The sequence below is a fragment of the Enoplosus armatus genome, chromosome 22 (assembly GCF_043641665.1).
Source record: "Enoplosus armatus isolate fEnoArm2 chromosome 22, fEnoArm2.hap1, whole genome shotgun sequence".
Classification (NCBI taxonomy): domain Eukaryota; kingdom Metazoa; phylum Chordata; class Actinopteri; order Centrarchiformes; family Enoplosidae; genus Enoplosus; species Enoplosus armatus.
Window position 1 is genome coordinate 12,869,732 of NC_092201.1, and position 24,623 is coordinate 12,894,354.

Below are 24,623 nucleotides of genomic sequence, written 5' to 3' on the forward strand. Positions count from 1 at the left end.
AAGGTCACGAGTCTCCACAAGAGACTGAGGAAATAAGGGCCATAAACATGAATTAAAAGCACTCCATTTCCTGAAGAGCTGCTGATGTGGTGTTGCTGGGCTAGATGACCCAGGTGTAAGTGTGTACCTGTGGGTTGAGAACAGGGCAGGTGAGTCAACACTGCCCATACTGTGGCACCTGTATCAAGATCAAAATCAGGTCTCTTTTGGATATGGAGGCTGCTAGAATGGAGGGCAGGACAATTGGTGCAATGAGATCCCATGTAATGTTTCATAGAGCATGTTACCAAGCAACAAGTCCCACCCGGCATGAATTGGTTGCCAGCGTAGAATAGATGTCGTCGAGATGGAAATGCACCAGGGGTTGTATACCCCATTGATATAAAGTATATTTAAATGTATGTATTTAGAGGGGCTAAGCCTAGATTTGAAGGGGTAAATCCCTATTTCTTAAGGAGCATTACTTTTTCATTTCTACTGGGATTATATATATAATACAAAGCACATCTGGTATTAAGAGGCCAACAACCACTGATAGAAACAGAAATGCATTTTGTGTTTCTCTTTCACAGCTAACATACCAGCTGTGTGTGTATGAGGGTAGAAAGCAGCATTAACTTAAGTTCAAATGGATTTACCCTCTCTATGTGGGACTACTTGCCTTCACAGCTGTGACATTTAAAACGCTCAGTCGTGACACAAAGCTCATTTCATTCAAGTGGACTACGGATGTGACGTCAAGAGAGTGCATTACAGCGGCAAGGAGGGTGTACGCTTGTACGTAGTTACCGAGGCACACCGACTTGATTTACCATTGAGAAGTTTGAGTCATCTATTTGCTTTGGACCCGTATGTGTCTTGTGACTTTACGTAGTTTGTTTATCTTTGTTGTCAAGCATTGAGTTAACATTACTTTATAAATGTCTTTGCGCTAAAAGATGTTTTTAATGATTAAGCTCCACCGACGGCACATGCGGACGAATTTAAAGCGCGCTTCTAGAGAGTCATTCGACTACCGGCATGCATCGGGAGAACATTTTCTTTCGGGTGGGTGGGATTTTTTGAGAGGCGTTGCCGTACACCGACGTTACTCCAGGATTATATACCCGCAGCTCGTCACACATTTTCATAGATTGCGCATTTCGCCGCTGAGTGCAGCACAGTAAGCGTCAGAGTTCAAGATCTTCTAAGAAATAAAGACTCAGCCATGGCCAACTACATTCACGTACCCGACGAGGCTCCAGCGGTGCCCAAAATAGATGTGACAGTTGACGAGAGCGACTACAGATCCGGTGCACTGAAGCTGATCAAGGAGCTGAGACCGAGCTGGAAGCCATCCGAGGTCAAAGTGAAGGTGCGTTTATTTCATTTTTAAACATTTTAGTCTGCTTGGTATGATATATCTCCACATTCACTCGTAGTGTGTATATTCCCTTTGTAGCTTCAGCTGTCAAAAACCGCGACAACTCCTATTAGCTAATGTTGGCAACGTGTTCCCATGTGAAAAAAAGCTAGCTAATAACGTTAGCTTACTAATTTATTCAAGGAGCAAATTACACACGACACCAGCTATTGCAGTGACACCACGGGCAGCCGAAATGCCAAGAAGCGTGTAAATGTCACTATAAAATAGCTGCTGACATCCACAGACTGACGGTAGAGAGTTTCCTTTGCTGTATTACTGCTTCAGAGATACTGCGGTATTTTCCTCCCCGGTAGGGTTAATGTTTTGCCTTTGCAAATATCATCTGCGTCACCTCAGGTCATGATCAAACGGTGGGAGTTTCTGACGCAGCCTGCACATCCAGGGGAGTCTGTTCATTTGCGTTATAGCAAAGTTAAATACGAACGTTACGTAATATTGTAAATGTTATGTCGGGCACGAGCTGTTTGAGAGGTAACCAAAGATGTAAGCGACAATTTTGTTGGAGGTGGTTATACAGGTCGAGGAGAGGTGTATCTGTCAGCTTAGCCAGATTGCATTTGCATTTACTTTTTGCATAAGTGATTTTAATCTAGTTTTAAAAGGGAACATTATCCCCAAAGTTTACATTACAACATGTCAGAGAAGCACGAAGGGACGTGTGCTCAACATTAAAGTCTGGGCCAGAAAGTGAACTATTTTCCTTTGCAGAAACGCACTGGGGGTGTGGCGCCACTTGGTAAACACAGTGAGAATGGGAGCCGATCACATGCTTGCCGATGTTCATCAATGAGGGCAAAGTGGGAACTCAGCAAATGCCTGTCATAGCTTCCTCATGCAAAATAAAATTCCTGACAGTTCTGTTTTTCTCACTCAATCCCTTATAGAGTGAACAATTAGGGCTGGTATGTTGCCCCCCCCCCCCCCAGAAATGTTCCCGGCTTCACAGCAGACACAGTTCAGCTTAAATCAACCCAGACAAGCCCTAATTTTTCCATGGCTACATTCATTCCTCTCCTGCCAGATCCTGACTCCTCTCAGAACTTATGTAATACTCAAAACAACGTAGGTTTGTTAGGCACAGTACTTAAATAGCATAATGTGGAGGATGTCCCACTGTCATCTTAACTTGTAGGCATCAAGATAGATTGTTGAAGCACTGGGCAAATTAGGATTTTTCTCTGATTCACCTGTTCTCCACTCTTTCCTCTGTTTGTTTCTGCAGTTCTTCACAGACGGGATAACCAATAAGCTGCTGGGCTGCTATGTGGGTGCAGCCCTGCAGGATGTGGTTCTGGTCCGTATTTATGGCAACAAAACAGAACTGTTGGTCGACCGGGAGAATGAGGTGAAAAGTTTCAGGGTACTTCATGCGCATCGCTGTGCCCCTCGCCTATACTGCACCTTCAACAATGGCCTGTGCTATGAATTTCTGCAAGGAACCGCCCTGGAGCCTGAGCACATTCGCAGCCAACCTATTTACAGGTAAAAGAAAGGCGTTGTCAGGTGACAAACCTAGCACTACCACCTACACTGGGTGACGAAACTTGAAGGGCCTGTTCTGTTTCTTTCCCGCCTCTTCCCTCCATCCAACCTTCATATACACAGTATGGAACGATTCTTTCAATGGCAGCGCAGCAGCAGTGGTCACAATCCTGCCTTAACTGCCTTAAAAGTTTCACCGAAAGATTCTCCTTTTATAAACTGCATCCTAGTGGAAAGTCCATTGATTTTATCCAGAAGTAGAACACTAACTATAAAACTCTATTATAGTTTCACAAAGTAATTTACCTGGTCACGTAATTCTTGTGTGAACTAGAATGAATGAATGAATGAATGATGTTATTTTCTAGTAGACAATGAATTAAACAAAAAAGGGTACTTTAAACATTGTTATTAGGTCTAAGTGTATATATGTAATAACAGTATTTTTACTGAATGTTGTCATTTTGACAATAATATATGCCCAGTCACACATCGCTGCTTGCTGATCTCATTCAAATCCTCCCATTTCTCTGTCTCTTCTACCTTGCAGGCTCATTGCCAGGCAGCTGGCCAAGTATCATGCCATCCATGCCCACAATGGCTGGGTGCCCCAGTCTGACCTGTGGCTGAAGATGGGCAAGTACTTTGCCCTCATCCCCAAGTACTTAAAGGACCCTGAGCGGAACGCTAGGTGAGGCCATATAGAAGACTGTAGTTACTGAAATCTGCCAGACCCTGAGATGTGGCTGATGGACTGTCAGACTTTCCCTCATGCCTCTTTAAATGTTTCGGTACATTAATGAAAGTTAAAAAGCCTAATTCAGTTTCATTCTCACAGGTCTGGCGGAGAGAGGGAGAAAAGTGTTTTAGAACAAGTCATACAGTTCATGAATACCCTACAGGTTATCTGTAGGTTTTAAATAGCCATTATGCAATTGAACATTGCATAATAGTACATAGGCTTGAATTCACCACTGATTAAAACAATAAATAAATAGCTAAAAACAAAGCAAGAACAAACCTTTCAAAATCATTATACTGATTGAAAAAAAAAAGTATAAATATTCATATTGTCATATTTTATTACGAACCCTCTTCTGCATTTAAGTGGGCGTAAAAAGTAATCCCTAAATAAATAGGTTTGAAAAGAACTTGTATCATAAATATTAAATTTATAGATGTTTTAAGACCTATTTAAAAGACGACTGAATAGTCCAAAACAGCCTCTGCCTCTTGTATATTTCTGTTCTGAGTTATCTCCACGTGGAACTATGACCCCCCCCCCCCCCCACCTCTCTTATCTGTGAGTCGCAAATGATCCAAACAACCCCCATGTGCAATGGCTCAACACGAGAGTAGTCATAATCAGTTGTACTTTTCTCACATGTCCGAGGAAGCACAGGGAATTCCTTTCCTGATCTCAGCAGGTGTGGCTTCATTTTACAGCTCTGGCATTCCTGGCAGATAACACAACAGAGAGAATGACTGTGTCTCTCTAAACAGCAGGAAACTTGCTACTGTTTTCTGTGTCATTATTAAAAGCATTCCAGCTCCTATTATCTTCACCTGAATAAGTAGCTTACATAAGGTCCATTCAGTTTGTGTCAGGTGCGCTACATCAAAGGCTAATTGAGTTATGATAATCCTCGGGCTCTCAAACGCTTCGGGTACTTTGGCACCATTAAGTCTTGATTGTTTGAAAATTGCATTGGTGTCAACAACTATCTTTTGTGTATGTTGGCACCCAAAACAAACATTGACTTTGCAGGCTGTTGATTTCCATGGAGGCCACCCAAATATTAACACAGTAAGAGAAACCGCCGATATTATTTTCAGAAATGTTCCCATTTTGCTCAAATTAGGTTTTTGTGAGACACAGACACAGCTGTTGTCATGTTAGGCATCGTTGAGAAGTGTGTTGTTCGTGTATTTGCAATTAAATTGACAAAATTCTATATAACATGAGGCTCTGTTCCCAGATCATGGGATTTAGTTAACTTTATTATGGAGTAATTCTTTTTTTGTTGTGGATTAATTTCCATTGAGATTGTGCAATTATGAATCACTTTTTGTTTTTCCTCAATTTTTGCTCCATGAATTGTTTTGCCTGTCTAAAATTATAGTACGCTATTGTTATTGTTTTGTATTATATTGTTTCCTTCTCTTCCCTTTTCATGCTTCTTATTTTCTGTTCCTGTTTCTAAGTCTAGTTTCAGGTTCTGTGTACTGACTTTACCTCCTTCTGTCCTTTTCTATGAATACTCTCAATGCTCCTTCCTCTTCCAATATACAATACTCACCCTGTTTGACTCTCTGCCCCCTCCAGGTTGAGTTTGGAGGTGCCCAGCCCGCAGTGCCTCCGAGAAGAGCTGGTGTGGCTCCAGCAGAGCTTGTCGGTGCTGGGCTCCCCCGTAGTCCTCTGCCACAACGACCTGCTCTGCAAAAACATCATTTATAACCAGGAGGCAGGTGAGTATAAACTGCACAAGTGTAGTCATGGACATTACTGTGTGACTGAATTGTGTTGTAGTGTGAACTGCATTGGTCCCTGCGCTCAGGTAGGATTGCATTAACTGCACTTCCTCAACGCTAGTCACATGCTTCACTCATTGTCAGTGTTTGCAGTGGGCTGCAGGCGAAGAATTAGAACGGTCAGAGAAGATGATCCTGTTACTTGGATGCATTGTTTGGCTTTAGATGGAATCCTCATTTGAAATAGGGCACTACACAAATTAAAGCGGTGTGTTGATTGATAGAGGTTGGAGTGTGGTGCAAAGTTATGTGCATCTGCCTCCAATAAAGTTGGCAATTATGTATGAAAGCAACTAATCTGTCACAGATTTTAGTCTTCCAGATTTCAGTTTTAAATCCTGGGAGGCCCCCAGTAATAAGGACCATTGGGCTTGTTCAGAAGTGGAAAGTGAAGCTGTTTCTAATTTGGATTTCATTCTTTTTTTTTTGTTTTTTTTTTTTCACAAAATTGACTCTGATCTGTCGTTCTAATTCTGTGTTGAAAACTTAGAACGTAAACCACTGTTATCAGCCTGAACAAACAATGCCATTACTTCATACCACCTACCAAGTCTCAGTTTTGTTGACAGCACATGTTTTTGGTGCTTTAGCAATGTTTCTGGGTTTTTTTTTTGATGGTATAAATGTCAAGCAACCTGTCCTCAGGAAAACGTACATGCTTACTGAGCGACTTTAATTACACCGGTGTAAGAGACTGAGAATGTACCAGTCAATGAAACTGTTCTAGTCATTGTCTTTGTAGCAGAAGAATGGCGGGGTAAACCGGTGAGAATGAATAAGCGGGGGAGGGGTGGGAGAAAGTAAAAGGTATTTTTATGTATTTGGGAGGTGGGGTGGGGGGTGTTTGAGAGCTGTCAGCCCCCTCGTCGGTTTGCGACGAGGGGTGGGGCCCTTCTCACAGCTCCTTGTGTCTAGCCTTTCTCCCCTAGGAATGACAGCTGAGGCTGTGGCTGCCCTGCGCCGCCCGGCCCTGGGGAGGCAATGGAGAGAGACAAACCGCACGCACAGTCGGCTCTGAGGGCCCTCGCGTAGTCTGTCCACTGCTCAGGCTAATCGGGATGAGTTCATGGCAGCAGTAGGAGCCACGTACCTACCTATTACCCTCCAATGCTACTCGCCCACCAGTTGTCCCTCTTACAGTAGCTAGGCTACTTACGATACTGGTTATTACACACATGTTTTTTTATGGTTTGCACTTGCTATAAGTCACTCTGAGCGCCAGCCAAATGCCTAAAATGCAAAGCTACTTTCCGTCGCTGCTCCTTTTTTATGCCGCAATTTCCATTTCATAGCATCAGTACAGATCACTGGTCAGACCATGTAAGTGAAAGGATGTGTCCAGTGATATTCTGTATTTTTCTTAGTGTCAACAAACCCCATGAAGAGATCAAAACCAACAATGAATTGGGGCTGAGAGCAAAGACAAGTCGTAAAGTATTGAGAGAAAGACGAACGCATTATTGGTTTTAGTCTTTTGACGGGATTTTGTTGACATTAACTAAAATATAGAATATCATCAACTTTATCCTTTTAAAGCTGAAACATGCTTCTGCAAAAATGCGGGGGAATACATTTGCCTAAGCGCACATAAGCAAAGGGTTTCTGGGTAACCGTAGCTCACAGAGGAGCAGATGTGCAGAACTGCACATCAAACAAGTGCTGATTGGTTCAGCAAGGAATGTACTCCACTATCACTGAGATTGAGCCGACGCGGAACTCCCTTAAACTCTTCTACATTCAGTTGTGACAAACGCAACATTGCCACAGAGTGCACATGATGGTGTCAAGTTAATGTATTGCATAGATCTCTTGTAAAAGTCATCTATGCATATTTGTAGACTTGCAGAATCATGTTTCAGGCTTCATTAAGTAAGGCGGAGGTTATCAGTACTTCCGTTTGGAAGTATTATTGAATAGATGCCAGAATAGAAAGGAATTTTCGCTTATCCCAGTACCTCTGGTGTAATCACATATGTCCTAACAATGCGAACACAAGTAGACCACAACTACAAATGACAACCACAATAATTTGGAGACTTCATCTCCTACTCAAGCTGTCCAAAGTCCAAAGTGTTGGAGTCAATCGCTGTCTTTTTCTGCACTTACAGCCTTTTGTTGAATTGAAAAACAGAGTAGGCATGAAAAGAGGCCGAACAGCTACCTTGCTGCTTCCTGTCACTTCTGCTCAGCTGTAGTTGCTGAGTTGATAACCACTTGTCTGCCAAACGCGACAGCAAAGCCACCACTTCCTGTATTCCTCAATACCATCAACAGAAGTGGTGAAAGCTCAGTCATTTTTTGTCAGTTTTCCAAAGATATCGTTAAAAGTTTAAAATATACTCTCCACAAGTGCTGTAGTACTTTTCTTCTCTCTTTTTGTCTCTCTTTACTTGGTCTCTCAGCCTCCAACACTGAATGTTCCGCTGCCCCTCTCACTTTACTCAGATGTTTGCAAAGAAAAAACTATTTTTTGCACATTTTACTCAGTCCCAAGTGCCACAAAATCTGCAGCTCAGCAGCCAACAGGAAGCCTTCTCAAAGATTCTGTCCTTTGCAGAAGCAGCAGAGGTGTCACGCTATTGGGTTCACAGTGGGCCAATGGGAAGGGAGCATTGGAGGGGAGTGTCGTGACAAGGGGGAAGTGAGGTTGTGTGAGGGAGGGGAGGAGAAAAGGAGTGGGAGTTTGGCAGCAGGGCCTGATGTTTCGACACTGTGCTTGGGAGCAAGAATGGATAAAAGACAAAATATGTCAGTGTGAGAGTGAGCATGTGTGAAAGATGTGTTTGCCCCAACCTTTTCATCTGCTGCACAGGGGGGCTATAGCCACTGCCCGGAGGTGTTCAGTTGTGTCCCGCTAGGACCTACACGCCGGCTGGTAACCCACCTCAAAGTGTCTTTCTCTGTAGTCCAGCACCACCTCAAAAACGAATTTTCCATGTTAAGGCAAAGACATTAGCCAAGGCCAAAACAAACCAAAAGATTTAAGAGTTGAGACATTTTATTAAATGTATTTTTTTTTATGTTAATGTCTCTGTAACCACCAGGCTTGTAAGTAAGGGTTTGTATTTTGAGATCAACCACTTCATGACTGAACGCTTCCCTCTTTGTTCATCGTTAATGCAGACACCTCATATTTTCAGTGGCCTACAAATGCACTCAGACAGCAACACATTCTTTAACCCTTCCTCTCTGCGCTCCAACATCAGATTTAAAATTACATTTATATAACCCTAACCCTAACCCTGATCAGCTGTGCTCCTCAGCCATTTTCACCCTTATTTCATGGGCAGTAAAAGAGACACTTTTTCAGATGAGAAACTTGAAGCATTCAAGCTGGTAGTGTAGAACTCTGTGGGTTGACTTCATAATACCCTCATAAACATAACATGACTATAAAAACACTTTAAATTGGCGTGTCCGTATGGTTTAGTGTGTATCTAAGAGCTGTAAGCCAAAGTGCTGAGAGCGTGTATCAAGCAGTGTGTTGCTGTACATTTGCTTTGGCAGCTCACTGTACTTTTTTTTACAGACCACCTGACTGTCTCTTTGTATTTTACAATCTTCCTTCCTCTGTCCCTCTGCTTTTGTTTCTCTTTTCCCCCTTCCATCTCTTCAAAACATAACTTTGACTTGGCCATTTTTCCTTTTTATTTTGTGCATGTATCCAAAACAAACATTCTCTGGAAAAGCCAGATGCACTCCTTTTTTTTCCCACCCTACATTTTTGTACATGTTCCATGTGTTGCATCAGGACTTGCACGTTTTCATCTCTGCTAATGAATCCCGGCTGCCTGTTTTGCGGTCTCATAGAAAAAGGCTGATAGCTCAGTTACTGGTACATCTAATCTGTTTACTAAAATATTATCGGAGAATGACGGTGAATATTTAATATGTTCTCTTTTGGATTGCTTCTCTTGCAGTTCGTAGGTTTACCAAATTAAAATGGCAAAGACAACATAAAATGTCCCACATTTACTCAACAAGAACTTTTATTCTGTATATATGTTGACTCTGACGTCCATAAATCTTAACGGCATGACTGTATTTGTCCTAAACAGCATTATAGTGCATGTGTAGGAAGTGTTTGTCAGCAGTTATTTTCAGAAGCATATTTCTAAATGTGTCCCTTAATCCCCTTTACGTCATTTTCTGTGCTGATTTCTCTCTGTACAGTCTACTTTCCTCAAAATGCAAGCTCTTACTCCTTGCCCCACAATCGGCTAACTAGCCAGCCAGTCCAGGCAGACAGGAAGAAAGTTACAGTATGAAATGAAAAGCCTTGACATTCTGAGTAATCAAAGGGAAAAAAACAACAATCATTTTGTGCCTGCTCCCCGTGTCTCTGTCTAAACAACGCTGCTTCTCTTTCCAGGCAATGTAAAGTTCATTGACTACGAGTATGCTGGGTACAATTACCAAGCCTACGACATTGGGAACCATTTCAATGAGTTTGCTGGTAAGTGTAACTTGTACTGCTTGGTGTGTGTGTGTAAAAATAAAAAGATGTGTGTATGAAGTGAGTGTTTTAACTTGTGTGTGTTTATGTGTTGCAGGCCTGAATGAGGTGGATTATAGTCACTACCCAGATCGGGCCTTTCAGCTGCAGTGGATCCGCTCCTACCTGGAGGCCTATATGGAGCACAAAGGCCAGAGCGGTGAAGTGACTGACAGCCAGGTGGAGATTCTTTATGTCCAAGTCAACCGATTTGCCCTGGTAAGCATTTGGATTGTACATGCGTTAGATTATTGTAGAGTGTGCACCTGGCTAGTCTTGGCTATGGTCGAGTCTTGAGTTATAAAGACCAAGATGGTGACATATTTTGATTTGGCATACACTGTATGGTCAAGGACAATTGCTCATGCCTGTCTTAGTCATTCTTTCTCTATAACTGCTGTCCCATGCCCTTTCCCCAACAACAGTCAAAACTAAAGAATTGAAATTGAGCACTTGTAGAGCGCAGTAAGCATCCTGGGGCCTTGTTCTGGGTGGATTTTCCAGGCCAGCTGCCAGGTGTTGGGTCAGTAAACATGGATTATAGTGTGATATGGGTTAAACAGTAGTACGGAGTGATGTGGGCAATAAACTGCACTGCCTGCTCTGAATATGAGAGGAGGCTGTTTGTCATGTGCTTTGCCACCATATGGGAGGCCCTCTTAATGACAACCGCTAACCCTTGTGAGGCTCGGCCCTCTCCCCTGAGCCGCATTCTGCCTTGTTTACTGTCAAGAGGAAAAAGAGGACAGTGTGGAGGATGGGCCAGTGAAGCAATTGTGTTTCTGTGCCGGCTATTTGTTGTTGTTGCCATAGGGCTTCTGCTGGCTTTGTACATGCTTGGGTGAGCCGTGTTGGATAATTAAAAACGACATTTACTTTTAGACGGAGAGTACATGCTAATCCTTTGTGTCTCTGTGTTGTTCTCTCTGTCCTCTGTGTGTAGGCATCTCATTTCTTCTGGGGTCTCTGGGCTCTGATTCAGGCCAAGTTCTCCACCATCGACTTTGACTTCTTGGGGTATGTCCATCGTGAAATAAACCATCACTTTTATCATGAGCTATTTTATGTAGCTAGATTTCAGTTATTTAATCATGTGTTTAAGAACAAAATGCGAAGCATCCAGATTGATATTACTTGTGTCATCTCACTGCACAGATATTTTTGCACTTGTATCCATCTAGCCATTATGTCACGTACATTTTTATCTTAACGCTGACTCTGCTCTTCTCTCTGTGTGTCTCTACTCTCAGATATGCAGTCCTGCGCTTCAACCAGTACTTCAAGATGAAACCAGAGGCGGCTGCGCTGAGCTTACCCGAATAAAGCCGCCACCCCCCCACCCCCCCATCTTCTCTTCCTCCTGCTCTTCCTCCCTTCAAGCCTGCTGACGACTGCAGAGCGCCCTCTTGGGGTGGATGTAGGGAAGAGCCAGACTGAGAGTCTGTCCTGTTCAGTGCCTACAGGTCCCCTCTACATGTCCTTATCTTTATAGATTGAATGGACCACAATCTTATCCATCATCTGCTGTCACACCTTTGTTAACCAGGAGGTAGCCCAGATCATTTGTACTGTGGGCGAGTGTGAAGTAGAGACCTAAGTCCTGCTATAATGTGAAGCCCACATAGCTAAATTTATTGTGGTCATTTCAATTATTCTAATATCAATTAGGATATTAACATGATGTCAGCGTATTGTGTATGTAAGCAGCTTTTCTTGTAGCTCAAATCACTATAATTACGACGTAGGTGGAATGTCACCTCCTTCACAGCCAATACATAGTAACCACCTACATGACTGACAGGTGGCCCAAACACTAATCTAATTGCCTGGAGACACCTTTCTCATATGCACATTCATGAGGAAAAAACCCTCAAGAGGTAGCCCAGCTAATGACCAAATTTAAAATGACGTGAAAGCAACACAAAGCCTACTTTGTTTGCTGAGGAACCAAGATGGACAAAAAAATGCCAACCAGGAAAGGCAAGGGCTGTCCCTTAATCCCACGTGGTATGAGCCACACCACACAAAACAAAAAACTTGTGGCCTGCCTTGTGACTCTCTTGTTTTCACCCTTATTTTCTCCAGCATGGGTGGTGTGCCGTAATAGCCATGTAGTCATTGTTGCTGTGTAGTTTGGTGAGGGCTTGTGTGTTTTGGCTTTCTAGACTGAAGGTAGAAACATCCAGTTGCAGGAGAGCGTCTTGTGTTTACATCCAACCACTCCTTTGAGTTTAAACGGTTGCACCGTACCGAGCAGCTTTTTGACTTGAGGGAGATTTTCACTGTAATGTACGTTTCATTGTTTGTTTTGACACTTGGTTTTTGTATACATTTTAATTGGGGACGAGCTTACATTTCACTGTAATTTGAACATTCCATGTTCATAATGGTAGACAGGACATTTGGTCGTAGTTCACATGGTAAGTCAGCGGCGTCAAGGGGCTTCATTCACTGTGACGTCGACCGTAAGACAAGCTGTACAAAATGAGACCAAACCATTATATTGTCTGTACCATGTCAGGGAAGGTTTTGGAATCTGTAATATTACAAAACACTGCTGTTCACTCCTAATGAACTAAGGACTGGCCATTTTATACACTTGTAGACCAGTTTTCATTCATGTGTGTAATTAATGTAAGTGTGATATGGCCTCGCTGACTGACTGATTGCTGAGCCACTGTTGGCATTCATTGTTTTAAGCGGCCAATGTCGAAATGAAGGTCTGTAGAAAGGTGGACTTTGGGGAGTTGGTTGTCTTAACTTGGCTAAGTTAGACACATCTGTGTTGTAGTTTAAAGAAAATGTAATGAAAGTCAGCTGTTGGTGGGACCTGAGAGGCAAGAGCACCATCTGTTGGAGAAAAAAAAAACCAATCACTGCTGTCAGTAACTTCTTGATATTCATCCTACAACTTCATGTTAACCGTTTTTTTAAAAACTAAAACAAGTTCATCTGTTGGTTACTTCAACAAGCCTACACCAAAGTGCTGACATTTGTTTTTTTTGCTTGTACATAATGCATACTGTATCATTTTCCATGTAGCACAAAGAGAATTAGAATAACAATTATATAGACTTTTTTATACCTATTTAAATGGAAATGTTGAAGCTGAGGTCCTTGAGAGTGTGTGGATGTTTGCTGATGCAGCAACAGATGACTCTTGGGCAAATACAGCATATTGGAAAAACAGAAAGTACAAAAGTTCCAGAAGAGCACTTAGCTTCCTGAGCAATTTAAACATAGACGTCACATGTAAAATGTGGTGAAACAAGTTTTCTTGTTTACTCCAAAGCAGTTTGCAAAGGATATGTTTGCCCAGGTGGTCTCTGGTGTAACAAGTTTGCTCCGAGTAGCTCTGTGAAGAGACTGTTATTGACAAGACTGGATTGTCCACTCCATGTCAACACTCCCACACAGTAGTAGCTAAGGAGTAGACATTAAAGTGTTAGTCTACCTGTTTTTTTTAAATTTATTTTGTACTACCAGTTTTGAAGTTTGAAGGTTAGGCCTGTTACTTCACATCTTTCTTAAATTCAGTGCTGCATGTATTTCAAGCTGGTGAATTAAGACGGAAGAATTAAGAAGTAGTTTGAGTTGGGCCGAATGTGAATTTGAAATGTACGTACATTGGCTTTTAACATATGTGAAAATCTTCCATAAAAGTGTATTTGATGGTAAATGGTTTTGATTAAGTCACCTGTTTGAGTTGTGTATGGGGAACATGGTAAGGGTCTGTGAATGATTGTTTTCTGTTGGGTGTCCCGTTAGTACAGTCAGACTAGGTTTACACGTAAATGAATGCAGTTTGACAAATTCGACTGCCACATAATCAGAGTTTTCAAAATGTTAAAAATGATACTGCTGAAATATTCTGTAAAGATTTTATTTCCCCATCCATCTAAAACAAATGAATGCTTTTTCACTATACATCATACATGGGTCATCTTAGTACTGGTAATAATATGAACCTTTCACAGGTGTGTGTGTGTGTGTGTTTGTATTTAACATTGTAAAAAGTCTGTCGTTCAGTCTCTCTGGCCACTTTAGCATATGTTCATATGTACAGTAAACAAATGTTATAATATCTTTGCTTGTTCTCAAATGTGAATGAATGTACATAGAGGGAGTTCTTTTATTTTTTTGTTTTCTAAAAGTGAATGGCTGCCTGGGGTAAGAGGTGAAATAAAAAAAAAAAAGACATTTTCAATACTGTAAACATGCTTTGAAAAATAAAGTATATTTACCCTTATGTGTCTTTTTTTCCATCTTGTGTCTCTAGCTGTCAAACTGGGAGTTCTCTGTCTTTGCTGCTAAGTTTACGAGTTCAAATCAATTAAAATCGGGGGGGTCATTTTTTTTGCCGAGACGAGTAAAATAATTTACCAAAGTAGCTGTCAGTGTAGTTTTATATCAAATATTTAATGATTTTCTTTATTAGACACTTACTATTTCGATGTTGTGGCCATGCCTTCCCCACTTTTCATTTAGTTTAATTGATGAAACAGCGCCCCCTCTGGGCGAATGGCTGGTAAACGTCAGCTGGTCGGTGTGTTCCAAGATGGTTTTGCAACCTTACTGAAGTCTAGCAAAGGGAAGAAAGCTAAAAAAGAAAGAAAGTAGTGGCCTCCACCACTGCAACACTGAATGGACAGGTCTCTGGAACTGTGACACAAGTTGTACAAGCCTGACAACAGACAATATAAAGTTCAGAAGATAAGTGAAACAACCTGCAGTGTTAGCTTGTTCTCCAGAGTTGCTGATGGTGTGATAGCAGCTGCAATGTTTTGCTAGTTAGCGAGCAGAAAAGAGATGAGTTCTGTCAACAAACAAAATGACCGTCAGTGGGATATTATATGACATGGAAACTTCATGAAAGAAAGAAGAATGGGCGTAAAGGTCAGGAAAAACGTGAGTCAAATACACTCTTATTTCTGTTTGTCTCTGTCTCTTTGCTCACTGGTTTCTCTCCCAAGTGTTTAAATGTCTCTTTGTGGCTGTCAGTGAGTATTTAACTCCTTTCTATGCAGTTGTTAAAGCTATGGAGGCCATATTATGTATGCTAGTTTGCCTGGGCACTAAAGCTGAGTTGTTGCTGCTGTTGCTTCATTGCTTTTTTAGATTGTTCAGTCAACCTGTTGATGTGCGAGTTGTGAATTAACCCATGCAGTGGGTCTGCTATTTGTTTGAGCTGTGATGTAATGAGCTTTGATAAGCAACTTGAATGCTGTAGGCCGTTGAAGCTATCTTTTGTATGCCAAGCATAGAAGACAGTGTAAGTCATGTATTTGATACATGCATTCTTACTGAGAAATGTTTCAAATGGAAGATACTTGTGTTTTTAAGGTTGTACCAGAGATGACCACAAGATGGCAGCACATCCCATAGAAAGGAATTAGTGTGTGTGTGCAGGTCCCCAAACCTGGCAGAAAGCTCACCACATGGTACAAAAATAATCCTATTCGACATTTAGTATTTGTGATATTAACGCTTATTAGCAGAGATTTCTATATTTAAAATAAAGGCAGCTCGTTAATATGCCTTGCATGGAACCTCTCGATTCAAAGCAAACAAGAAAATACTGAATTTGCTGAAGAAAACATCACATTGAAATAGGCTTATTTTGCTTTGCAACATTTAGCCCTGGGCCTTTGTGGGGGACCAAATGTGAAAAAATAAGCCTAAATAAAGGCAATATGGACAGAATTCAAAAAGTGACTAGGTGAGCTCTAGTCTGACGAAACATTATTTGTTAGTCCTATTAGTCAGTAAAAGCTACTATAAGATGGGATAGAGTGAAAAGTGCTGTCAGTAAATGAGTGCATAGACAGTGCACATGTTTACAGTTTGCCATCCCATGGGTTAAATTAGAAACCCATTCATGCCTCACACCCCAAAACCAAACAAGTAATTTCTTACCATTCTCTGGAAGCAAATCATGCCTGCCTTTCGTCTCTCTAATGTGAGCGCTGTCTTATACAGTCGAACAATTACAACAGTGCATTATCCAACTCGCTGACTGTAATTCAATTAACTTCCTCCCCCTGGCTTCATCCACCCGGATGATACACACATTAATTAACAACAGAATCCAATATCAGCTGTTCTGCGCCTCCACTTATTTTAATTTCCCATAAAAAGGTCATAGCAGCCTCTTCCAACTGAAGACAATTGTTGTAAGTGTGTAGTAATGGATTACACTTGTATGTCACCAGAGCTCAGAGTGTGTGTGTGTGATGGGAAGTGGGGGAAAGTAAGCCTGTCGGTAGTCAGAGGCGGAGGCCCGGGAGGAGAGAAGTGTTGACACGGCTGTGATGCACATCCGTCAGCTGTCATTTCACCAAACTCATAAGGCAAAGTCCCCGTGGAGTGGGGTTTTAGCAACAAACATTTCAGGCAGGCAGAACAATCTCATTTCTCTGCAGGCAGAACAATCTCTTTGGCTAAGTTGAACCTCCACGGGGAGAGGAGTCTACTTTCTTTCCCCCAACTGCTCTTCATTATTAACATTATGATGAAGCCCAGTAAACAGTGGCAAGGCACAAAGCGATGTGAAAGCCATTGTGAAGCCAACTATGCTCTTGCTACCAACTTACAGTATCTAGCCATATGCCTCATAGCCTAATAGCTAGCCTAGTTGACCTGTAAGGCCAAAGTAGCCATACATGTGCAGTAGGTAAGCTGGTTACCTGCAATGTTTGAATTAATCTGAATAGCATTACGCTTGTTGCAGTTTGCACTCGCCTTTAATTGCTTGTTGAACTTGACAGTGAGAGAGCTGCAGTGGCCCTGCGGTGGCCCATGTCTCAGAGCCAGAGCAGCTCTTGCACTCTTGGGTTCTGCCGGGGCCCTGGACCACTGCAGCTCCAAGCTGGGCACGAAGGGCAAGAAAGACAAAGGACATAAAAAGATGTCAAATCAGGCTTATAGATTATTATATACAGTGCTTAACAAATTTAGTAGACCACCACCCAGTGTAGGGTGTTTGCCACCGCTGCCCTAAATTAACAGTATTGCTGATTACCAAAATATTTTTTTATGTTTCTGTAATGGTTAATGCACCAGTATGTGCAAGCTCTTTAATCAAAATGATATCTTTAATGCTAAAATGTAATTATTGTTGTTATCCATGAATTTTCAAATTTACTGTTTTACAAAAAAGCAGAAAGAAATAGTAAAGCACATTATTATTTTTTGATTGAGATGCCAAATTACAGTTATTTACTGGCATTCCTGAACAGAAAAATGTATTTTAGTGGTTGTATGTTATTCTTGATTCATTTCTGACTTCTCAGAGAATTCCAGTGTGCTGGCTCAAATTTGGGTATAAAAACGTGAATTCCTCACTCCTGTTCAAAATGGTGAAGCGTAGGGAACTCACTGAGAAAGAAAGAGTCCGAATTAAAGCACTTCATGATGCTGGATGGTCTTTGAGACAAATAGGGCAAGACATAAAGTGTTCTCACAGTGTGGTCAAGTATGCCATGGACTCGATTGCAGAGACTGGTACTTACAAATTGCATCAAGGAAGAGGCCGAAAACGAAAGCTAGATTTTAAGTACTAGAGACAGAAGGAAGACCACTGCTGATCTTCAGGCAGAGATTAATGCTTCTAGATTAGAATCTGAGAAAGTCTCCAGAATGACCATAAGCAGACGACTGAAGGAACTAGGCTTAAAGGGAAGAATAGCTGCTAAGAAGCCATTATTGAAGCCTGCAAACATCCAAAAACGCCCAAAATTTGCCAGGGAGCACAAACACTGGACTGTAGATGACTGGAAGAAGGTACGCTGGACGGACGAGTCCAAGTTTGAACTCTTCGGTCAGCATCGTCTTGTTTATGTCTGGAGAACGTTTTGATGCTAGATGCATTGCACCCACAGTGAAACACGGTGGAGATTCCATTATGGTATGAGGTTCCATTTGTGGAAACGACATGGGCAAATTAGTTAAAATCGACAGTATCATGAACAAGAAGGTCTACCACAACATCTTGGTGCATCATGGAATCCCTTCTGGATTGAACCTGATTGGTCGTGGGTTCATATACCAAGAAGACAATGACCCCAAGCATACTGCAAAGCTGTGCAGAGACTACTTGACCAAGAAAAAGGAATCTGGAGTACTGGAACTGATGGACTGGCCAAATCAAAGTCCCGACTTGAATCCTATTGAACAGATCTGGGATTTATTGAATTCAAAAATAGATCGCACAAAAGTTTAATCCAAAGCAAGTCTCTGGGAAAAGCTAGAAACTATTTGGAACTCAATAACAAAAGAGACTGTCGAAAAGTACATAAAAACAATGCCAGCAAGAATGCAAGCTGTTATCAGGGCCAAAGGAGGTCATACAAAATATTAAGATTTTTGGTTAATATATGTGAATAAGGACTATTTAGTTGTTCCAGTTTGTCTAATAAATAACAATAACATTTTTAGTTTGAAACTAGTTTTTGACAGATTTCTTAAATATGTGTTTTCTCCTTTTTATGGCAGGTGGTCTAATAAATTTGTTAAGCACTGTATATATACATGTTGCTGTGTGCTTGTGGTTGCTGTAAAATGTATTGGTCATCCCAGGTACCAGACTAACGTCCAGCGTTATGGGCGACTGACGTCTATGATGTCAATCCTGTGTATTTTTATATCAAACCTGCATTTCCCCCTCACATGCAGATCAGAAGAAGATCATGGTCTGTGTCTCACCTTGGCCATCCCATTAACAAACACCCACAACACACACCACTCACCACAGAAGAAAGACAAAGTGAAAAAAGAGGGACAGGAACACACACGAACACACTCACATACATGTACCCTACTACCCTACTACAATCAAACAAGAGGAGCAGAGAGCAAAACAGAACAATTGCGGGGTGTTGGTGTGTGGGTGTGTGTGTGTGTGTGTGTGTGTGTGTGTGTGTGGGGGGGGGGGGGGGGGGGATGGGGTCAGGGCAGTCTTGTTCATCCCCATTCAAAGCCCCAACCTAATTACCAGAGGAGAGGGAAGCAGTAATTAGCAGCAGAGTCTCACCTCGTTAATCACAAAGGGCTCCTTCGCTCTATTTATATCTGATTAATGGCTTGCTTAAGCACGGCGAGATATTTATGTTTCTGTTAATTGTGTGCAGCTTGTATCCACTCCGCTCGCTGCGGCTTGCTCGCACACCCCCCCCAACTGACACGCACAATGATACGCACACAGACACACCTCCACTACACCCACCTCATCTCATTATAGCCTACTACTCAGTCAAAGCTGTTAAAAGACATTTGTCTCATACCTGATTTGTTTCTTAGTCATAATTAGCCCATTAGCCTACATCCCGTGTCTGCCATTTCACCACCGCAGGAGGTGAAACCTTTTTCTTTTTCTTTTCTTGTTTTGGATATTTTGATGACTCTCACTGAACTTAACTGCACTTAAGTGGAAGGAGAGGCACAGGAGAATATTGAATAATGAAACAGGAGTGATTTAAGGTGTATTTTGTATTTGCACTGTATTTGCATTGCTTCTCTGATCACACTATGTCCTGCTCTTGGCCTAAAATGATTCATTACTTTCAACGTTGCCTCAGTGTGTACCTTACTATATCCACTCATCACTGATTTTGCCACCCAAAATATAAACACCTTATTATTCACAAACACATGATAGAAAGAAAAGATAAATGTAGGTAAATGAGCCTGATGAGAAAAGTCTGAGTGATGCAAAACTGTATCAACAAGAATTCCTTTGTTTGAAGGAATGAAGTCGCATGGGGGAAATTGGATACAATTTTCTGCACTGGACTGAGTATTTATGGTTCTGGCAGGATGGAGGAGTCTTTGAGGATGCTGGAAACGTCTTCAAAACAGTGATAGGTTGTGAGAAATTACCTGCCAGTTTTCCGCATTTTGGCTTGAGTTTATTTTTGATAAAACAGTGGCTTATATCTTTGACTTGGAAATTTGGTCTTTTTTGACCAAAAGTCCCTGGAACTTTTGTTTCCAGAAACTGAAACTATCCCAGAACGTTGTGGAAAATTGTCTTTGGCTTCACCAATTGTCAATACCGGACAATGTTGAGAACAAACAGCAGGGGCACAGTATCAACACTAAATCTAAACCCTGGTCCCTCTGGTGGAAACACTGAGCCCCTCAAAACGTTCTTGGCCCCCTGGGAAAGTTCCTGCTGGGAAAATATGAAAATAATGATTCCTTGAGTTGACAGACAGACAGGATACTTTTTCAGTCAGATACTTTACCAGATATATATCTTAATCTCTAATTTAAGGCGCTCCTTTCCTTTTGTGATGACTTTTGACTGATGACTCCTGATCCCACAAGCGTCGGAGTGCTATAACACAGAGCAGTGATAAGTCATGACCGACACCGGCCTCTTCTTTACCCACTGACGATGTGTTTCTCTACTGTAAATCCTGCTACAGTGCAGCAGGTGTGCTGTTCCCCCCCTGACTACAAAATTACCAAAAATCACTTTGCTTGCCTTGTACAGTCGTGGCATCCTACTATGACCAGAATAAGCTCCTCAGTGTCACCCACCTGCCTCACGTGTCTTTGAACTGTGGGAAGAAGCAGAAAAGGCAAGAGACTGGGATTTAAACCCTGACTTGAGGTGATGTTAACCACTGTGCTTGTGCCTTGAGGGAGTCAAAACCTTGCTCCTAACCACAGCCCCTGGCTGAATAGAGTGGTGGAGAATAAATGGAGGGCTTGGCAGAGTTCTGTGGTGCTTGAGAGGTCCTGTCTCTCTGTCTGACTAGCTGTGACAGATGTAGAGGCTCGGAGAGAGACACACATGGAACAACAGTAAGAGACATCTGTTAATAGACCAGCCTCTGATGGGAGCATTGTGCGTTTCTTCCTCCGTTTCTCTCTCCCTCTTTCCTGCTATCTGTTCCGACATTCCAGCACAGCTTCGCCAAGCTCAGTAACTCATTGTGATGGGAAGGGAGGCATAATGGGAGCGGATCAAAGAGCTAAACGAGGGGCTAAAGATACTGAAGCAGATTAGCAGCACTTCCCACAATGCCGACAGCTGCTCATAACCCGCGCCGGGCCTAAAGGTAGCTGCCGTCTGCTGCCCGTAATACAATAGGAGAGGGAGGATCAGCGTGCGCACTGAAAAACATGTGTTATCATCACAAAGGGATTGTCAGCTTCAAACGCCTTACATCCCTCTGCCATCCCTCAGGATCAAACAGGCTGTTGGCTGGCAGTTATCACAGAGCTCTCTTCTAGTCTAGTCACATCCCTATTCTCCACTCTTCACTCTTCTTCCCTCGCTCCTTTTCTCTCCTCTCTTTTTTTTTTTCGCCCCCTCTTTCTCTTTCTCAGCGGGGCCTAATCTCAATCACTGTTATCCTCGAAGCCATCGCCACTCATAGTGCGCTCCTGACAAACAATCAAGACAATCCCTTTTGTCTGGAGTTTGTCTCTGTCTCAGCCTATCTCTCCTCTCCATCCCTTTCAAAGTGATCAACAACACAGGATCTTATTGTGGAGCTCTTGATACATCTCAAAGCGATGCATTGTTTGCCTGAATTCTCTGACAACCTCAGAGCCATACTCAGCATCGCAAAGAGAGAAATGTCTGAAAAAGATAGGGGGGTGCTTTGTTCTTTATTGTAACGGACGAACTCTCTAACTCAATCCACGCCGTCCTAAACAGGCTGCGGTTGAATGCATTTGCTGTTATGAATGTGTCATATTATGAGGCAACAATTACAAGAATTAGATGAGAATTGTGCTGGGCATAAAAAAAAAGAAAGAAGAATCGCAGTAATCACATTCCTTCACACAGGAGATCATTTCCGCCGCCGCCACCGCTCTCCCCACAAGCTTTCTGATTGTTTTTGCCTTTCCTCTGTCAGGAGTGATTTCCCAAGTCACGCATGGACGTAAACAAATACACACACATAAAAATGAAGAAAGAGAAACAATAGAAATGTTATTACACTCAAATCATCTGTAATTTTCCATTTTCAACCAACTTGGTGACACTTTGGGAGACAAATTCCTCTGCAGGCTTTCAATAGCTGCACACACACTGAACTTGATCAGCTGAGGGACAGAAAATAATGATCTGTCTGATGTGACATCTTGATTTAAAACTTGTCGCATGCATGTTGTTATTTAGGGCCTTTTTATGTTTTTAACACGATTTTACGGCACTTTTAACTGTCGTGCCTATACACACATTACAAGACTTGACAAAGAGAAACATTTATAGCAGCCGGATTCGTCACTGACACTGTGGTAAATAAACATAAAGTGGATGGAAGATAGGGTAGAGTTATTGCTGTTATTTGCATTATTTCCCCAACAGAGTGATTGAGTGATTTCACAAATCCATTTGGAATTTGAGAGACTATACCTTTTTGTCTTGCAATTTAAACGTTTATTTTATTTTTCATTCACTTTGTTGAATGTCCATCTATTCATCATCCCAGCGTTCCCTCCAGCGTCCTGGCAAATGATAATGAACATAGAGGTAGTGAGATATAATCATTTTGTGACGAACATATTTAAAACATGTTGTCTTCCACAATAAAGACAAGTGATCAGTACACGTAATCATTTGAGCAAATATTGAATCCTAACCTGAAATTGGAGCCATGATTTAACACTTTACATCTATAAACCACTTTCTACTTCACGAAATGTATAGTTCAAAGACTCCCAACAAAACACATTTTGCTTAAATGCTTTCCTTTATCAAGTCTATACTCATCAGGTATAGATTGAGATAGATTGAGTGTAAATGAGGATATAAAGATAAAGACATTTTTCAAGTGCTAAAATATGCGTTGTGCAACTCAATATTCAGAAAGATGTCCCTAATGTTATGTGCATCACACTTAGCAGGAGACACGATGCGTAGTTGAGATGTATACTGACATGATTCATCTAACACTTTTTTACTTTCTAGCTGAAAACTGGTCCTCATCAGGAAATCTGTCAGTTTTGGCAATAATGTTGATGATTAACTACTGTGTCTAGCTTCCATTTTTCTTTTTGCCAAACCACATAATGCCTGTTATTCATGGTACGTATGATGCTGGACTTGGAGGTGATGCCTCATCTGTGGGGTTTAATCATCTACTTGGAAGGGAAGAGGGTGAGTGCTGAGGGTCCGTCGGCTTGTCTCAGCGCCTGGATTACTCTGTTTCTCCAGTAGATGCCAGCAGTGAACCATTTAAAATGCCGCCGCGTCTCTCTCCCCCTCTAATTCGAGGGCTCTGTGCATGTTAACTGCTCTGGAGTTGGAGATGGTACAGATGGCTGGCCTAAACGCAACACTTATCCAGACATTTCACTGTTCGCAGAATGATATCAAAGTCAACTCAAAATGGAGGCTGTGCCATCAACTTGAAACAAATTCTAACACTTCCAACAAAATTGTATTGTGAGCAAAGTCGCCGCGGATTTGGTCAGCGTTCAGCACAGATGTCCCCCCTGTGTGTGTTTTGCGTTAAATAAAAACTAGTGCTCACATCCTCTTAAAAATTCAGCTGTGGATTTTCAGGGATAAATGCTCACAATTATAATGTTTTAATCCAGATTGGACTCAGACACATTTATTTATTTCAGAGCGTGAGAGTTTAAATCGTGCATAAAAAAAAACACAACAAAACGCAGTGCAAAAACAAATGCCCTAAATTATGTGAAATATGGGAGAATAACTGAAACAGCAACATCTAGTTGATTTAGGTGCTAAAGAAATGTCAGACTGATTTATTTGAACATTTAGATAATTCTGCACATACATTTAACACAATTCCAGTTGAAAATAAAACTCTTCTTATTTTCCTGCCCTTTGTCCTCGTCTTGACACGGGTGGCAGTCACACAAGCTCGGATCGAAGTCGCCAAATTTGCCACATGGGCTCGCAGACCTGCTGTCATTTTCGTGTTGTAGTGCAAATGTCATGTCGTTCATTAACACGTGAGAATTAAAGAACACAAATGTACCTATCCGTATTGTTTCTCTTGCATCCTAAAAGTGTGTGTGTGTGTGTGGGGGGGGGGGGTTATCCACCTTTGTAAATGTGATATTACATTTGTTAAACTAGTTACCAAGGATACCTTTATTTTTGACCCTCTCACAGCCCGAGTGCACCCTTTCTCAGTGTCTTTCTCTGCTCTGCTTTTTACTCTGATCCATTAGTTTCCATTAGTTTCTCGTTGCGTGTACAATCTTTGGGATTAAATAGCTGTGGAAACACTCGCGGTACCTGCCGCTCACTCACATCCAATTTGTCACAAAACATGTTTGCAGCTGGTTTCAGAGGTAATACTTACTCTGAATATGTGTTTTTTGTGTGTGAGGTCATCTGTGTGTGTGTGACCACTCTTTGAGCTCCAACAATAGGTTATCTGTGCCTATTTTGAGAGGGCGGGGCCCTGGAGACCTGGCCTCCCCGCGTGATTGGCTGGCTCGCCACTGTGAGAAGTTTACTTTGGAGGGTGCTGTATGCTGGATTTTTTCGCTTCCAATTAAATGTGGAATGCAGCACTCTCGAAGGCCATTTGAAGTGTGTTGTGTTTGCATGTGTGTATGTATGTGTGTGTGTGTGTGTGTGTGTGTGTGTGTGTGTGTGTGTGTGTGTGTGTGTGTTTGTTTGTCTTCGTACACCCTCCTCTTTCATTTCCACACACAGAGGTCTTTCAGCGGAGACGAGACAAC

The 24,623-nt window shown here is 41.9% G+C and overlaps 1 protein-coding gene across 3 annotated transcripts; it reads left to right on the forward strand.

The window, feature by feature from the left end:
* The first annotated feature begins 1,130 nt into the window (after positions 1 to 1,130).
* etnk1 (ethanolamine kinase 1) lies at positions 1,131 to 14,184 on the forward strand. 3 transcript variants are annotated; one of them, XM_070928870.1, is made up of 8 exons: positions 1,131 to 1,354; positions 2,649 to 2,908; positions 3,459 to 3,599; positions 5,235 to 5,377; positions 9,813 to 9,896; positions 9,994 to 10,154; positions 10,879 to 10,952; positions 11,186 to 14,184. In XM_070928870.1, the coding sequence occupies exons 1-8, from the start codon at positions 1,208 to 1,210 to the stop codon at positions 11,256 to 11,258; spliced, it is 1,083 nt and encodes a 360-aa protein (XP_070784971.1). In that variant the 5' UTR covers positions 1,131 to 1,207; the 3' UTR covers positions 11,259 to 14,184. The 3 variants fall into 3 exon arrangements, with proteins under 3 accessions (XP_070784971.1, XP_070784972.1, XP_070784973.1); XM_070928871.1 differs by having other exon boundaries at positions 3,459 to 3,569; XM_070928872.1 differs by lacking the exon at positions 3,459 to 3,599.
* The last annotated feature ends 10,439 nt before the right edge of the window (positions 14,185 to 24,623 follow it).

Bases quoted from the DNA above. Each gene is read 5' to 3' on its own strand.
- etnk1 (XM_070928870.1), top strand. From the start codon at position 1,208: ATGGCCAACTACATTCACGTACCCGACGAGGCTCCAGCGGTGCCCAAA. The intron at 5,378-9,812 runs GTGAGTATAAAC...TTCTCTTTCCAG, and splicing joins CATTTATAACCAGGAGGCAG to GCAATGTAAAGTTCATTGAC. The intron at 10,953-11,185 runs GTATGTCCATCG...CTCTACTCTCAG, and splicing joins ATCGACTTTGACTTCTTGGG to ATATGCAGTCCTGCGCTTCA.